Source organism: Sinocyclocheilus rhinocerous, unplaced genomic scaffold (genome assembly GCF_001515625.1).
Source record: "Sinocyclocheilus rhinocerous isolate Xijiao unplaced genomic scaffold, SAMN03320098_v1.1 scaffold76, whole genome shotgun sequence".
In the NCBI taxonomy this organism is placed as follows: Eukaryota; Metazoa; Chordata; class Actinopteri; order Cypriniformes; family Cyprinidae; genus Sinocyclocheilus; species Sinocyclocheilus rhinocerous.
Window position 1 is genome coordinate 242,730 of NW_015632724.1, and position 18,883 is coordinate 261,612.

The 18,883-nt window shown below is 35.6% G+C and overlaps 1 protein-coding gene across 1 annotated transcript in view; it reads left to right on the top strand.

Moving 5' to 3' along the window:
* The window catches only part of LOC107742903 (tubulin polyglutamylase TTLL7), a 78,880-nt gene that overhangs the window by 43,149 nt on the left and 16,848 nt on the right, over positions 1 to 18,883 (top strand). The window contains exons 11-14 of the mRNA XM_016555984.1: positions 4,256 to 4,329; positions 10,377 to 10,512; positions 13,926 to 14,012; positions 15,467 to 15,629. Coding sequence (XP_016411470.1) covers positions 4,256 to 4,329; positions 10,377 to 10,512; positions 13,926 to 14,012; positions 15,467 to 15,629 — 460 coding nt within the window. The remainder of the gene's footprint in view (positions 1 to 4,255; positions 4,330 to 10,376; positions 10,513 to 13,925; positions 14,013 to 15,466; positions 15,630 to 18,883) is intronic.

Sequence of the window (18,883 nt, forward strand, 5' to 3'; positions counted from 1 at the left end):
TGCATAAAGAAGATCTGTAAAGTTGCAAAGACTAAAGTCTCAAATCCAAAGAGATATTCTTTATAAAAGTGAACGCTCATCCACACCTTCTTAAAACGCCTCATTCAAACATGCCCCCACATATCTACGTCACTGTGTGGGAAGATTTGCATAACACAGCCCAAATGTATACACAAAGAAAGAAGGCGGAACTTTTATTCTCGCTGTAGTATTGTTGCTGCCGCCATATCATGGAGACGCAGTGTGTATCGTTGCGAAAGCCAAACTACTTTGTTTGGCCTTTTTCTCAGGACACAACTAGAAATCAGTGGTATTTACAACACTGTTCCAGAACACTACAACCCAAATATTCGAGTGTGTGCATTTTATGGAGGAAAGTTTCCTGAACCTGGCAAGAGGCGTAACATTTCTGTCACACGCTTGAGGTATCCGGCCAATCACAACGCACTAGATATCCAGCCAATCAGAGCATACCACGCTTTTCAGAACGATGAGCTTTGTAAAAATCGACGCGTTTCAGAAAGGCGGGGCATAGAGGAGCAACAGTAATGTACAGCATGTGGAAAATGTGTTTTTTGAACCTTAAACCGCGTAAACACATTGCATTACACCAAATACACAAAATACTGTTCTTTTTAGCAACTTCATATGACCCCTTTAAACATGCAGCAAACGAAAGTAGGTGATTAATCGGTTAAAAATTCATACTGTGTCGGTTAACAAATTTACATTACTATTCTTATGCTTGGCATCCCAGATAGCAACAGAGTCTGGGCCAAATCTGGCTTACATGCGTGCATGAAATCCTGAAGCATGGCGAAGGGACGCAGTGTCTCATTCCCCTTCTCAGGGAACCATGGTTACATGCCTAACCTGAGATGTTCCCTTTCGATTGGGAACTCACGGTGTGTCCCTTAGAGGGCACTATGGGGAATGGTATACCAATGCCACCATGCTGAAGGGATGAGTGCTTTATTGGTTGAGCCAAGTCAAAGACTCAAAGGAGTCCTCACCCCTGCACCAGCAACGCAATCATAGACTGGAGCTTCTCAAGAACAGAGGCCTCAACAGGAGTCTAACTATGTTCTTATTCAGTCCAGCATCCAAGGAGGCTCAAAAAGAGCCTAACACTCAGAGCTAACTGGCCCGTGAAGCTCTGCAGAGTGGAGGCCTAAATACAACACCTCTTAAAATGAGAGGCGGCTTAGCAACACTCCATACTAAGGTCAGTAGCCAAGGAGGCTCCCAGAGAGCCTAACAACCTAGCATACTACCCTACCGCCTAGCCGAGCTCTAGGAGTGGAGGAGCATGATGACTCTCTAAAACGAGAGGAGGCCTAATTACGCCCCACTCTCAGGACATCTTGTAAGGAAGCTCACAGAGAGTCTATGACTCACAGATGCTGTCCTAATCGAGCTCTGGCGAGTGGAGGCCTCAATGTAGATAACTCTCTGTAGAGAGAGGAGGCCTGACGACAGTCTCGTGAATGCATCATACCTAGCACATCCAGCTTGATCGTAGAGAAGACAGCATTCCACCCAAAAACACGTCCCACATCCCTTCGGGAATAGGGACAGCGGGAACGGAGCTTTCATTGAGAAATATTTTCAATGTGCACATTCTGCTCCTTAAAATGTATAATTAATGTTTTTTTGTTTTTTTTTACATATGCAGCAAAAAAAAAGTAGGCGATTAATCGGTTAAAAAATTCGGGTAAAAAATTGGCATCCCAGATAGCAACAGAGTCTGGGCCAAATCTGGCTTACATGCGGCACTTCTGGCTTCATGCTGGCATTTTTTTTTCACAGTCTTGTTGGCAAATGTTTGTGATTTTATTTTATTTGTTATGTATGATAGATTCTGACAATCTTTGTTATTTTTTATTGTCTTGCATTATTGACAAACTCTTTTTCTGTTTGACACTGTAAAGCTGCTTTGACACAATCAGTATTGTATAAAGCGCTATATAAATAAAGGTGACTTGACCATTAAAACAAAAAACAGGCTCATGTTTTTATGACATCAATCATTTCTACTTTCTTTGTTCAGAACGGAAGTAACTTAAAATGTTATTTGTGTGTTGTACTAGGGCTGCACGAATCAAATGCGATTGTCATGCGCATCTTGCCAGTAAAGCCGGTTCTGTAATCAGTAGTAAATCTTTATCATGTGCTTTCAGATGGAGCAGCATTTACTACACAGACAAGCTATGCAAAATCGCGTTCATGATCGCAGAAGATATAATCGCGCGATTATGAAATCGAAGATATCGTTCTGCGATTATAAAAGCTGTTTGCGTAGCTTCTCAGTGAACTACGGCTCTGTGTAGTAAATGCTGTTCCATCTGAAAGCATGTGAAAATACCACATTTAATATCATGTTTTTACTCCAAACTCACTTCATAACGTCAGTTGAGTGTTTGAAGTAAATCTTTCTGTGAGATGATGTGGCTTCTTACACAGAATAAGGCACGCAACATATTTCATAGTATCTAAGCAGTGATAAAGGCATTACATTATAAATATACTTTATTTTAATGAAAATGATAATAATAAGAACTCAGATAAACCGTATATTGCCGTAGTCGTGTGTTTATTAGTCACGTTGAATCAATAAAAGCAGTTAAATCTTCTGTTTATCCAGCTACCGCTATAGGCATTTCCTGGGCAACATATTTCGGCTATGTCAATTAGCATTGCATTATTATATACTTTATTATAATAAACATTATAATGCGACAAACTCAGATAAACCATATATTGTCGTAGTCGTGTGTTTATTAGTCACGTTGAATCAGTGAAAGCAGTTAAATCTTCTGTTTATTCAGCAACCGCTATAGGGATTTCCCGGATTTCGTCTGCAATGTGTATTTGGAGTTTCAGCGCGAGAGCGCCCTCTGACATTCTGATGGAGATTTACTTCTGATCACAGAACCGTGCTTCACCGAAAGATACGCATGACAATCGCAGCTTCTGCCTAATTGCATTTATCGCCTTTGCGATTTAATTTCGATTAATCGTGCAGCCCTATGTTGTACTTTTCATATTATTAGTTGCTATATACAGCAAAACTACAGCGCTTTTTTACGGAGCTGTCAACACTGGAAACTCCGACAGCATGCAATCAGTTGTCGAACACCCTATTCATATATAAAACAAGGCCATGTTATTAAATTGTATATATAAAATTATTTGTGTTTGTGTTTTTCCCGATTTATTCGTTGCATCCATTGCATCTGAAAATTACTTTATTATTCATATATAAAACAAGGCCATGTTATTAAATTGTATATATAAAATTATTTGTGTTTTTCCCGATTTATTCGTTGCATCCATTGCATCTGAAAATTACTTTATCTAGCCTACATATCTACACTAGAAGTCTACATAATTTAAATAAATCAGTATTCAGAAACAGGTGCTGTTAAACAGGTGCCGTTATTTTTTTCAAAGTGAATTTGCATTACTTGCATTACTTATTTGAAAAAAGTAACTCTGATATTTTGTTGTAAATTTAAAAGTAATTTGTTACTTTACTAGCTTCTTGAAAAAAGTAATCTGATTACTTAACTTGCATTACTTGTAAAGCGTTAACCCCCCGACACTGATAAAAAAGTGGCAAACCTCACAAAACTAAAAAAGAAAAAAGATATTTAAGTATTCATATTCTGTAGATGTACAGACAAAGCACGTTTTCGAGAAAGTTCAGTAAGTAGAAGGTGCTTTGTGCACCAGTCCTTGATTGGTCTTTCGATCAACGTTTTATTATATGAAGAGATGAATGAGGTTGAGATGACTGCACGTAGGTGGTATTTTCAAAGGGCAAAGCTAGATGCAAAAGAGGAGTGAGATTTGGGGATTGGGGGCTGAACGAATATGCCTGTACCAGCATTTAGCAGAGATCAGTGACTATTATATAAGACACCCTGCTGTGCCACTGCAAATTGACCAGCTGACCTTTCCACAATTATAGTTTTTGATGTATTAAAATGGTACAGTGGGAGTTAAATCTATATGAATTATGAATGGGCCCCCTGTATTAACAAGTGTAGAGGAAAGGCTGTTATTCGCGCCTCCTAACTCTCAGACTTCATTAAGGTGCCTCGTAATATGGGAAACGAGTCATTTGATGCCATTGTTATTCGGTTTTGGGTGGCTAAATTACACTGCAGGATAGCACTAACAGAAACAGGGCTTTATTTCTTTGTTGTTCTTCCTGCTTCTTGCTGCTTATTCACTTGTGTTGTGTTTTCAGAAAGAAAGACTGGCCCAAGTCCGCAAGCAGGTCTCCAGGGATGAGCACGAAAAGCGGCACCTGGGGAATTACAGGTAGGGAAGCCGCTTTGATGATTGTTATCCTGTAAGAATGCCCGCTTACACCTGTGGGGTCTCTTGTGGCTTGGTTTGGGATGTGACGGTATGAAACAATTTCTTAGGCTCTTATGTGAGGACAAAACAAGGACAAGAGTTGTTCTAAAACTTGAAAAATTCCACCTTCGTAGGCAGAAAAGGGAGATAGTAAGGCACCAATGCATGCTCGAATCCAGTGTTTGGGTAACATTCTGTTTATTAATATAAGTGAAAATTGATTTGCAGGATTTGTGTTTACATTTGTGCTTTATCCCTGTAAAAAGTAATAAAATATTATTAATTAATTTATACATACAAACAGAACATGCATATGTGTAGGTCAAAGATGAAAATATAACCCCCCTCCCCCAAAAAAAAAAATCAGGCATATTTTAGAACCAGAATCATTAGAAGTCATTTTAAAGACTCTAATTAAGGATCGCAATGCAATCCCCATTGTAATTTTAAATCTTTACCAATCTTTGCCACTATTCTTTAAAGAACTAAATTTTTGCCCATTTTTAAAAATAATTAAAATATAAGAAAATTTGGTATGATCACTTTTTCTTTTATATATTTTAATAAGTACAGGTCAGAATAAGTATGCTGGTTCACTTTTACATAAATATATGTTATGCTGAATGACGATGGAACATGATTTGACCCATATTTTGCCTTTTTATTTTCACAAAAGTTATTTGAAACATTAAAGTAGACACTTTACTTGCATTTGATATGCTTTCTATGTATATACAATCACTTTTGTAAAATTTAATTCAATGTGGACACCAAAATGAGACATCTTGTCTTTGACCCACATACAAGGCCAAACTAAACTATAGACAACATTATAGAAAACATGTAATTAAATAAAAATTTATTTGCAGGCTTAAATTAATTTATTTACCTCAGTTATGACTGCTAGTTTGAGAAGCCCTGTCCTAGAAGAACCAAACATTATCAGTATTTTTATATATTATTTCTGTCTGAGATTGCTTGCTTCAGGACATCAAACAACTTCAGGTTGCTACTTTAATGACTTCTAAAGAAGTTTTGTAAAGAAGCCAAATGCATCAGCAGCCAAATGCTTCTTGCTTGTATTACGTTTGTCGTTTGTTACATTCAAATTCAGACACTAGGATCTGCCAAACGAAGACCTGCCATTAAGACTTGATTAACCTGACCTCATTACACAAGCATCTTGACTAACCCTTCGTATTTACCATAGAGGGTGGCTTCATCATAGAGAAATTGCAGCATTTAGCATGTGATTTGCTGTGATTTTTCACTTAGAAAAAAATAGAAAATAAAAAATGCAGTCACCTCGTAATTGCTCCTTAATACGGAGCCTCCACGTCAGAGCCTCAGAGGAGGAATACGAAACAAATGCCTCTTCCTAAATAGGTCATTTTATGCCTATGCATGTAACTGCTGTTGTGTTCAACTCTAAATAAAAACACCCCAAAAGATGCTGAAACATGAAAAAAAAAGTGTTTGAGGTTTGTGGGTCAGACCCAGATTTCAACATGTGCCATATGCCGAAGACTAAGCCCACTTACTCTTACTAGATTACTTCTCCCACACAAGTTTGTCCATCATGCTTGTAGCTCTTAATGGATTTGGGGTGGCTTATCGTCTGATCTGAACATTTACATTTACTTGAGCTTTTGATTACGTTGAAGCCGGAATCCAAAAGAGCTGTTTTAAATGTCACACGCCAAGTGACTTTTAGTTTATTAGGCTGAAATGTGGTAATATGGGAGGTAAAACGAGTCGTTCGTGGTCGTGCCACCATTATTTTGGTCAGTGGTTCTCAAATTGTGGGTCAGACTGTTCTAAAAAAATTAAAGAACAATGCTAAATGCAAAATAAAAAATAAATGCAACGGTAACACTTTAGAATAGGGAACACATATTCACTATTAACTAAGAGTTTTCCCTGAACAAACTCTTAATTTGCTGCTTATTAATAGTTAGTAAGGTAGTTGATAAGTTTAGGTATGGGGTGGATTAAGAGATCTAAAATATGGTCATGCATAATAAGTTATTAATATGTGCTTTATAAGTACTAATAAACAGCCAATATGATAGTAATATGCATACTAATAAGCAGTGTTGGGAAGGTTACTTTGGAAATGTAATAGGTTACAGATTACAAGTTACCCTATTTAAAATGTAATAAGTAGTGTAACTATTTCAATTACTTTATTAAAGTAATGTAACTGATTACATTTGATTACTTTCTTATTACTTTTCAACATTTCTAACAAATGTTTTCAAATGTTAATCATTTTGAAATACACAAGCATCTTGACTAACCCTTCGTATTTACCATAGAGGGTGGCTTCATCATAGAGAAATTGCAGCATTTAGCATGTGATTTGCTGTGATTTTTCACTTAGAAAAAAATAGAAAATAAAAAATGCAGTCACCTCGTAATTGCTCCTTAATACGGAGCCTCCACGTCAGAGCCTCAGAGGAGGAATACGAAACAAATGCCTCTTCCTAAATAGGTCATTTTATGTAACTGCTGTTCTGTTCAACTCTAAATAAAAACACCCCAAAAGATGCTGAAACATGAAAAAAAAAGTGTTTGAGGTTTGTGGGTCAGACCCAGATTTCAACATGTGCCATATGCCAAAGACTAAGCCCACTTACTCTTACTAGATTACTTCTCCCACACAAGTTTGTCCATCATGCTTGTAGCTCTTAATGGATTTGGGGTGGCTTATCGTCTGATCTGAACATTTACATTTACTTGAGCTTTTGATTACGTTGAAGCCGGAATCCAAAAGAGCTGTTTTAAATGTCACACGCCAAGTGACTTTTAGTTTATTAGGCTGAAATGTGGTAATATGGGAGGTAAAACGAGTCGTTCGTGGTCGTGCCACCATTATTTTGGTCAGTGGTTCTCAAATTGTGGGTCAGACTGTTCTAAAAAAATTAAAGAACAATGCTAAATGCAAAATAAAAAATAAATGCAACGGTAACACTTTAGAATAGGGAACACATATTCACTATTAACTAAGAGTTTTCCCTGAACAAACTCTTAATTTGCTGCTTATTAATAGTTAGTAAGGTAGTTGATAAGTTTAGGTATGGGGTGGATTAAGAGATCTAAAATATGGTCATGCATAATAAGTTATTAATATGTGCTTTATAAGTACTAATAAACAGCCAATATGATAGTAATATGCATACTAATAAGCAGTGTTGGGAAGGTTACTTTGGAAATGTAATAGGTTACAGATTACAAGTTACCCTATTTAAAATGTAATAAGTAGTGTAACTATTTCAATTACTTTATTAAAGTAATGTAACTGATTACATTTGATTACTTTCTTATTACTTTTCAACATTTCTAACAAATGTTTTCAAATGTTAATCATTTTGAAACATTTAAAGTAGGCAGGGTTAACCTTGCAGTGGTACTCAACACTCATTACTGTCAGACTTTCAGAATCCTTCATTTGAATTAAGATTATAATAATTTATTTTTAAGGCACATCCACCACAAAAGCACCTCTTTTTACTTTGAGATCGTCCTTAAATACAGATTTAAATCCATATCAAGATATAGTTTAATAGCCATGACACTGTTTTTGAAATCAAATCTTTGCATAGCTATGACAGAAAACACAGGCATTAATCTTAAAAAAAAAAAAGCATATACATAAACCCAAATAGGAAATAAAACACTTATCGTATAACGTGTCCTATTCTGTGTCCTGAACTCCTGAAACATTGGTGTCTCATACTTTAGATCAGTCAATGCAATTTGGGAAAGAAATCAATTAAATCTGTATGTGGGTGTGTGTGAGAATATTCAAATGTAGCCCCTTTGTAATCTTAAATTGTTTTTTTTTCATTTTTGTTCAGTAACTGTAACTGATTACATTACATTTATTTTGAAATTAAATTACGTAATTCCTTTACATGTAACTAGTTACTCCCCAACACTGCTAATAAGCAACTAATTAATAGCGAGAATTGGTCCTTAAAATAAAGTGTTACCAATGCAACTAACCATAAAATGTCTTAAGTTATGATAGCAAAATAAATAAATAGTCTTATTACACAGTTTTCTGGAATACTTGATGCTGATTGGCCAAATGCTGCATTCTGCAGTCAAATATTCTCTATTTATTTATTTGGTAAGTAGTCAGTATTAATAAGCAGGATAATTCCTGCATTCTGACAGTCACTATTGCGAAATAAACCGCTTCAGGATGCTGCAAGTTCATCTTGACTCTACATTATCAACTTTTAAAAGGGAGTCAAAACATTTCCCACATATTTTGTCATTGATGTCAGTTGCTGTCCAATTGTAATGAGGAAGGCGTGATGACAAAGTGGGGATCCAAATGCAAGGCTTTAATAAGAGCGTAGTCAAACAGGCGTGGTCAACAACAGCAAACAACGATGGCAGTGGCAAGGCAAAAGAGTAATCCAGATAATCAGGCAATGGTCAGGGCAGGCAGCAAAACAATCATAAACAAGAAAACAGTCCAGGGATCAAAACACGAAGGCAAGGAAACAGAGAAACTAGAAACATGGAAACTTAGAAACCACAGAAGAGCTATACAACATTCAATCACCAGCGATGACAGAGAGTGTGTGTGCTATTCTTATAGTCCTACTAATGTGAGACAGCTGTGAACTGATGATGAGATCTGATGAGAGACAGGTGATGCACTTGATGAGTCCGGGCAAAGGATTATGGGAAATGGAGTCCTGAGTGAATGGCAAGGCAATCCAACTGTACGGTATTTAGGCACAAATACATTTATCACTGGTTAAACATCTAAAACTAATACAATATTAAGCCCATTGTTTGTGTTCAAATGCTTAGACTAATCTAATATTTTTCTTCAAGAATGGACATATCTTTTTCAAGTCAGTTACCTAAAAACATAAATCGTTCTAATTTGAATCCAAAACGTAAGATTGATTACACTTTGAATAACTGCTAGTTGGTCAGACTAGTTCTTAAAAACACTCAGTCTTAATGCACAATCTTAACAGTTTTTTTTTTATATTCAGTGTATCGTGGCATCTTATGTGTAATTCATGGTAATATGGTAGCACTTTACAACAAGATTTATTTCATTAACTTTAGATAACTACAGTTAACATGAACTAACAATGAAAAATACTTCTAAAGCATTTATTAATCTTAATTAATGTTATTTTCAGCATTTATTAACATTTAGTTCAACATTTAGTACATTATTATCAATCAAAAGTTATATCTGGTCATATCATTAATGGACCTGAGCTAACATGAACTAACAATGAAAAGTTGTGGTTTTGGTCACCCTTTAGTTTGGGGATCAAATCTCACTATTAACTAACTATTAACTACGACTTTTGCCTCAATAAACTCTTAATTTGCCACTTATTAGTAGTAAGTAAGTTAGTTGTTAAGTTTAGCTATGGGGTAGTGTTAAAGGGATCTAAAATATGGTCATGCAGAATAAGGCACTAATGTGTGCTTTATGAGTACTAATAAACAGCCAATATGCTAGTAAAATGCATGCTAATAAGCAACTAGTTAATAGTTAGAATTGGTCCCTAAACTAAAGTGTTACCATGTTTTTATTAACTAAAAAATATAATGTTCATTGCTGAAATGTAAATTGTTACCAGTAATATTAATACATTTCAGGGCTTTGTTTGCATAATCTTGATACTGTAGCGGCCAGCCATCTGATGTCTGAAGTAAAATCTGGGTCCTGAAGCACAGCCAGTTGCTGGTTTTGATTATATCCCCGACCCAATATGGCATTGATCTGAAGATTCATCACACAGATATAGACAAAGGTTTACACGTCTCTGGCTTTTGTTTAGTCTTAACGTCTAATATAAAGACACGTTTATTAATCATTAGTATATACACAGCATTAATGGACAAATGCATGTGTGAAAAGAACTGAGGTTTGTTTAAGTCATTAGAAAAGCAGGCAGACCAGGCCGTTAAATCAGATAAAACTCTCTCTCTCTCTCTCTCTCCCTCTCTCCGTACAGATGTATTTACCCCCCAGATGACAAGCTGCTCTTGGAGAAATATGAGAGTCTCCTTTCAGCTGCCTTTCAGACATTCCTCGCTGGGCGAGCAGCTTCACTTCAAAAGGAAATTAATAATCCACTGAAACGAATGAAGGCATGTATCTGAGATGCAACCAGACAATCTTTTGCTTTCCTTCTTTTTATTCTCCCTACTACTTCTTTCTACTACTTATTCTTTTGCATTTAAAATAAGAAATGCGGAAGTGTATTTTACTTCCTAACTCTTGTTGTGGCCATCTGTTTTTCATTAGTGTAGTTGAAGGCAACCATCAGTATCTTTCATGAGCTACAGACATGAATGATACCTCAAATCATGTGGTTTGTTGTGGAGAGGGGTGCTGTTACTATAAGACTTTTGCCTAGTAGATGATAAATCTAGCCCATTGACTGACTGTGATGGCCATACAGAATCTAGACCATCAGTGTTGAGAAAGCTATTTGGAAAATTTTGGTTTTCAAACTACCAGCTTCTCATGATTTAAGATTTTAACTATAGCAGGGCTCGCAAAATTTCAAAATCCCTGGTAGCCCTTCGGGCAGGCATTCTTCAGATTTTGGTTGCCCAAAAATGAATTTAACTAGGCCGAATAAAAGATAATGTATTTTTTCTTCAAATAACAAGTCAAGAGAGTAGGGGTGCAATGGATCACAAATCTCACGGTTCGGATTATATTACATTATCATATCACATTTTGAGTCACAGATCGGATCATTTTTCAGATGAGCAAAAAAAATATGTTCTTTATTATTTAAGTAACACTTATTATTTAAATAACAATTTACTACTTCGATACCACAGCAAAAACTAGTAGCATATAGGGATGTAACGATTCACTCAACTCACGATGTGATATAATTCACGATACTGATTTCACAATTCAATTTTCTCACAATTTCTTTTTTAATAAAATTAGATTTAAGACAGATTTTAAAAATGTGTCCTTTTGTTATTTCTCAGACCAAAAGGCTGCACATTAATTTGTGAAATTGAAAATGTCAAACAATATGCTAACTTAACATTTTAAAACAAATACCAAATCAAATAAATAAATACTACAAATAAAAGAAATTTCTCCATGCAAATAAACTAAGGTTTTGCCTGTGTATTTTAATCACAATCCAAACAAAGATGCTGCATACATGTTATTTAGATTGTGAAATTTAGAAATTTGAAACAAAAACAAAATTGTCTGATTTTAGCTTTGTGATACTACATAAAAAATCTGGACGAAACAAAAACAGCAGATGGGCTGAATGAGAAGCAAATGTCACTCTCTGACAGCAGGTGGCGCTTAAACAGCAGGTATTTATAGGCTGCTGCCCCTTTAAGACCGAATGCACGGATCTAATATAATAATGCACGTGTGATTTCTTTCTCCACTGTTTACGTTCATTTAAGACATGAAAATACTTGCCGAGATAGTTATTTTGAGATAATTTTGCGTGTATGTGTCCGTTCAAGCGAAAGACGAATCAATTCTGTGTTCGTGCTCTGCCTGAAATGCCGCTCTGTATGTGCGCACTTTGAGCATGTGCGCGCGAGCACCGAGCTGAATTCTTCATGCGCATGAATGGTTTAAAAGTCTTGAATGTTTAAATTGGTAAGACTTAGAAACATGTGTAAATTATAAACTACGATCTGTTTCACCCCTACAAGCGAGTGAACAAAAAAAAAACATTGCCAGCTACACTGAATACAGCCAACTACAGTTGAATTTGTCTGGTACAAAACAGCGAGGATCTTTAGAAATCCTCAATAAAAATTATCTAAATATTAAATAAAATTTAAAATAAGAATAAAGTCACATTGTGAAATATAAAGTTGCATTTGCAAGATATAAATACACAGTTGTAAAGTAAACTGCCTTTCCACTCCACTTCCATCTCCAACAAACGATAAGCAGCAGACTGGAAGTTATTAATTTCCAATGGAGAATAATACGACCGTATGTGTATGAAGAAATTTCACCTTCGTTTTGAGTTTTGGATGCACTGAAATATTTAAACTTCTGCATCTAAACTGTACACAACCATCCGATATGAAACTGTGAACGTGAGGTCAGAATTACCAGTATTTTTCCACTGAAGCGATATTCTTTAAATACTTTTTTCTGTAAAATGCCAGTTATGAATAATTACTTATGTGGATTAGCTCTAGAAAACCTACTGTTTTTCTTTCAAATGTATTGGGTGTCATTTGTTTTGCTGGATATATTCATGCATTATATTCAATCATTCATTCAAATCGCGACATCCGTGAAACACAGATCTTGCGGTAAAAAAAAAAAGCAGAAAAGAAAATATGTTGACGCGAATTCAGAACTATACTGAATTCAATATTGATTCAATAAATTCTTGAGAGTGTGATGATTCAATATTCACCCAAATACATGTATTGTTTGATATACAGCTGAAAGTGGAAGTGAAATACATAATTTAAAGACCACTGGAATTATTGATACTTTTTTATGAAAAGAAATAATTGGAATCAGCATTATTAATCATACTGAATCATACTGATAATGAGCTTTACAGTATTTAAATTAACTGGTGTTGCTTGCCTGAACCATTAATTGTAATTGTTAAAATAGAATGGAAAATGAATTGGTCATGTAATCTGCAATACAAGGAAAATGTAATTTTACAGTGACCCCATTCTTCAAAGTCAACAACAGAGTACTTTATTTGAAAGAAATGACAAGAAGAAATTCTACATAGATTATGATGTTCCAGATTCAAAGTGTGGTTCAGATACAGTGCCTTGTAAGGAGGAATGAGGTCGATTCATATTCCAGATGGATTTCTGAACTTGGGCTAAACACATGGCTTTGATTTATGCCAAGAAATTGTTTTGGTGTCATGCAACGTGCTGTTTGGATTTAGAATTTGTTCCAGAAATTACTCAATTTGATTACTCATAGTTTAGACAAGATAATAACGTGTTTAAAATATTTTGGAATTAGGAGACCTCACTAAAATGACATTATGTGTTTGTTCCTGATTTTGCAAAGAATGAGTTGGCATATGATAGGAAAATAGCTAAAAAAATGTAATCCATATGCAAATTGATATATTTTGATTGTTAAAAGTAATCACCAATATATATATATATATATATATATATATACAGTGGGTACGGTAAGTATTCAGACCCCTAATAGACAGTTACTTCAGGGAATGCATTAAAACAAATGTCCAATCAATGCTTTTATTCAATTCAGTCAAACGCACAGTTTGAACTGATTAATGGAAGTAAATCAAACTTCCCAATACTCCTGAAGCTTAAATGAAAGATGCTATTGAAACCTCTCTGTCTTAACTCTCTTACACTCTCTCAGTCACAAAACAAGGAATGAAGTTAACTTGCACTTCACTTATTTTCTTTTGACATTCAGTAAAATCACCAGTGAGGTGCAAAAGTGTACTAATCTAAGTATATATCCACAAGAAAAGGTTATGTGAAAAATGAAGACTGTCTTCTGCTTTTGTTTGTGACTTGTTCTGCAGGAGGAAGATATCCTAGACCTCCTGGAGCAGTGTGAACTGGATGATGAGAAACTGATGGGAAAAACCTCCAAACAGAAAGGACCTAAGGTACACTGCATATACACTCCAATATATACAGATATCTAGATATACTGTAGGTAAACAAAGACATTCATATTCATATTTTTCCTATTAATTTTCTCTTGATTGAAAAGAGTTCTCTTGAGTTCTAAGCCATGAACCAAACTAAACCAAAAAAAAAAAAAAACAGATCTGAAGCAAAAATGTTTACTTTTATGCATTTTAACCCATAATCTTGGCATTTACAGTTAGAGTTACAGGAATACAATTCTTTGAGACTGTACTTTTATAATATCTTGTAAGAGGCAATGAATTTTGTATTCCATCATGCATTATGACCTAATCAAATCAAAATCATATAATGATGCAGTGCTACTGAGTATAAGTCATTGATTATAAAAAGAAGTATGGAATATAGTATACTTCAAAGTTATTGCAAATATATAAGTAGTTTGAGAATATTGGGAGAGTAATTCGATTACATCATTCACAGTGATTCACGGGAGTCGGTGGTCATCGCTGAGCACTTTTGCCACTCTCACGGTTCTCTAATTTGTGGCTTCACAAAAGAGTATCGCCCAACAAAGGCAAAACGCAGTAACTACAACAACAACAATAATGGAGTGTTTTGACAGAGCGTATACACATTTTCATACTCCACTCATTCTAGGTCTGTTTTGAAAGTTTTCCTTACAATTCTATGTAACCATGGAGAAAATGAATGGGTTTTGCTTGCTCAACCTATTGGAAATAGGTTATATTTATATTCCCTTTCTATTTTTGAGGTGAATTATAATCCAGGCATGAGATTTCATGATGAGTTTTCATGAAATTCCCTCATAGTGATGCTACAGACAGTTACAGATACTGTATGGCATGAAATGCTATTAATTGGTTCCCTTTTGACTTAGCAGAATGTAGGTTTCATTTCAGCAGTATCTGCTCTGATGGATTGGAACACTCTAACAGTGCCATTACAGGGCCATCTAGAATAACCTGACTAGACAGAAATTAAGCAATTGAAACAGTCACAAGTAGTTCCTCTTAAAAATGCCAAGAAGAGCAGGATCTGGATTCTTTCAAAACTCTGTTGGAGATTATGTCAAAAGTGTTAATTTAGACAAGCCTTTGAGCCAAATTGCAGTTGAAAAGGTGAAATTAGTGCATTCAGAAGGCTAATAGTCAGTACTTCCCAAGTGTCAGACAGATATTCGATTCATTGTTCAATACTTCTTGAAGGACATAATAGATTAGTTCCCCTGACATGCAATGTATGTGTTTCAGACCAAATGAACATGTTTCTGCAGTGACATTAATCAAGACTGGGTGCGTCAGGTGTGCATCGCTGCCACCCTTCCATTCTGCCGTCAGTGGCAAGCGTTAATTGGACTCGGGGTGAAAGCTGCAGAAGTGACATTTTTCTAGGATCTTCTCTCATCATCTCTCCCTGCGGGTGTGTTTATGTGATTGTTTGTCTGTAGGTCCTGTCATCCATGCCTGAGAGCAGCCCAACACCCCAAGGGCACAGGGACCCTGAAGACTCCTCGCCCAGTTGCAGCGACAGCAGCTCTGGTTCCGACGCTGATGGAGAAGATGAGAGCAGCAGCATCACGCAAGAGAAACTCAATCGCCCCGAACGCTCCAGTGAGTTCTGTCCTTGGGTCTATGAAAGAAAGAGGTCTGGGAACCTCTCTTAGCCCTTTTTCCACAGAAAAGGCGCCGGTTTTTCTCAAAATGGTTCCAGTGCCCAATCTGGAACCCTACCAGAGAAACCATAGGTCAGGAGAATGTAAAGGTTTAATTTACGCATTACAGACATAATGTTTTCAGAACAACAACAACTCGGATTGCTATTTGACAGGCACCTCATTTCTAAGCTCCAGTAACTTGTTGTAAACTTTGTAAACTTATGTTGGTCTGAATTATTTTAAATATGCATTCAGTAAGATTTTTTTTGTTTTTGAACATAATGCAGACCATACTTATTTGATTTTAAAAAAATCTGTGAAAACAGTAATACTGTGAAATATTTAAAATAACGGTTTTGTATTATGTAATATATTTAAAAATGTGATTTATTCCTGTGATGGCTAAGCTGAAGTTTTTAGCAACCAATTCTTTACTGCCACTTTTGATCAATTTAATTTATCCTTGCTAAGTTTTATTTATTTTGGAAAAATCTTACTGACCCTTACTGACTTTTTATCTTTTTTTAACAACAATAAATTCAGTAAAAAGCCACAAATATAAAATTTTTTAGCATCCCCCCCCATTTTTGTTTTTGAACATAATGCAGACCATACTTATTTGATTTTTAAAAAATCAGTGAAAACAGTAATACTGTGAAATATTTAAAATAACGGTTTTGTATTATGAAATATATTTAAAAATGTGATTTATTCCTGTGATGGCTAAGCTGAATTTTTTAGCAACCAATTCTTTACTGCCACTTTTGATCAATTTAATTGATCCTTGCTAAGTTTTATTTATTTTGGAAAAATCTTACTGACCCTTACTGACTTTTTATCTTTTTTTAACAACAATAAATTCAGTAAAAAGCCACAAATATAAAATTTTTTAGCATCCCCCCCCAAATATTTGACATCTTTTATCATCACAAACTGATTTTCATGCAGCTGTCAGAATTTACATTCATTGCAATCAGTTTACAGATGTTTTTTTATTTTTATTATTATTATTTGAACGCACTTCACAGTTGCATCAAACTGTTCGATGGTAGAAAACTGTAATGATTGTAATGGGAGTGATCTAGTTTTGTTTTGTGTCAGTGTTGCTGGACTGAGCTGTTGTTTTGAGAACCTTATTTGGCGTAGACATGATCTCACTACTGGACCTCTGACGTTATCTGTTCCTACTTCGAGAACAGAAGGTTGTAGGGGTCTGTTCAGTGGAAAAGCTATTTATCACCTGTGGGCTGGGACTATTAGGGTAGACTGGGAGGTTCTGGGACGTTCTGCTGCTGAACCGCTTTTATAGGTGCTATCTGTCCCTTGATGGTTTCCAGATGACTGCAAGAGCAGCGTATGACTTAAACTTTTAAGCAGGCTTTTGTCTAGCCAGACACATTAAATCTTCAGTGCCGTTTGCCGAGCCAGAGCTAAATTACAGATGTAAAATCTACCATAATGCATTTGTTTACCTAATTAATACATGAAACAGAGAAAATCCATCTTTTTTAATTAGGGTCACAGTATTCGCTGGCCCAGTGCAGTGGCTCTTAATTTGACTGGCTGACTGCGGCAGGTGATATCGGGAGAGGTCCCTCGGCTCTCATGCGCTGCAGCTTTAATGAGCTTTTCTGATGTTTCAGTCCACTGGTTTAAAGGGAGACTGGACACTCAGCTTGGGGAAAGCACAGGTTGGGGAGAAGTTCAGAGGAGCACTTCTGGTGTACCTTGAAAACTGTGCAAACAAGCCTCGAAAAATGTTTGTTTTAAAGTAAAAAATTTTTTAGAAGCAGAGTGTTCCTTGGAGTCCAGCAGCTCAAACATCCCACGCATAGTCTTTATACTATATATGTACTGTATACAGTAGTTTGAAAGCTGCTCTCACTATTACTCCATGTGACGTTTTAGCAGTGTGGCTCTGATAAGGGATTTTTCACAAATATGGTTAAAAAAAAAAAAAAATATATATATATATATATGTATATAATTATTATTATTTTTTTTTCCTTTTTCAATAAATGGTCATGAAAAGAGTTGCTAAACGTTCAAAAAAAAAACTTAAGGACAAAAATGCAATTTTTGCAACCCTGTTACATAAATTAAAGAAATGTTTAAAAACCGTTTAAAACTAAAATGTGTGTAATTTAATCATTTTCTTACTATAAACAATTAACATACCTATTTGAATTACATTATAATATTTGAAATTAAATAAACACAATTTTATTTATTTATTTATTTATTTATCAATAATAGGATGATAACATGGTTGAATGATCGAGCCTGGATTTATTCAACTGTACAATTATGACGGTTGTGTAAAAATGTTAAATAAATAAATAAATAAAAAATCAGTGATACTGTTGACTTCCCTCATTGCACTAAAAGAGTACAAATGCACTTCCTTAACTTGAGTTTCACAGTCTTACGCAATATTTTTAATGGGGGAAAATCGTGTTACAGGGTTGTGCACAAAATGTGGGATACAGCTAAATATAATGATTCTGGTAATTAACGTAATTTAATAATTAACAATGCTTTTCCAAAATGATTTTAACAGTTAGTTTTAAACAGCTTAAATCATAATTTTGTTTTAATTATTGGAAACAGGCAAGAAGGTAATAGATTCAGAAAGTGTCAAACTGGGGTATGACAGGCCAAAATGTTATGCTATGATAATTTCATGTTTATAGTTCAATAATGGAGCACCAGTTTGTACCCTATTTTTGGAAAGTGCCATAGATTGTGCAGTATATTGATTATCCGTGCCTGACACAGTTGAAGCCATGACTAGCTGCTGAAAGAAGGACAAAGCAGCAAGCTGACAGGTTTATTTGGTGTGTGAGGGGCCGCTGGTGATTGGGTTGCTGCCGGAGGGGACATTGGGCCATTCTGGAGTGACATTGTTTGCCCCCTTTGCCCCATACTACCCTGAGGCCATCTGTGATAGTCCGAGCTAAGCTGCTATAATGCCGCATTTGGCAACTTCTTCCCTCAAGATTCACGGATGAAGCGGTGATGCCACTGGCTAGCTCACAAACTGGAGGTCATTCAAAATCGTAGATTCGTCTGTATGTGTGTTTCAATTCACTCTCCGCCCTGAGTTGGAAACCTGACAGCCACTCAGGGCTGCAGGATGATCACATGCTGAAGTGATTCATCAAAGCCTTTTTTGTCGGTTATTAGATTTCAGATGCTAGACTTAATTTC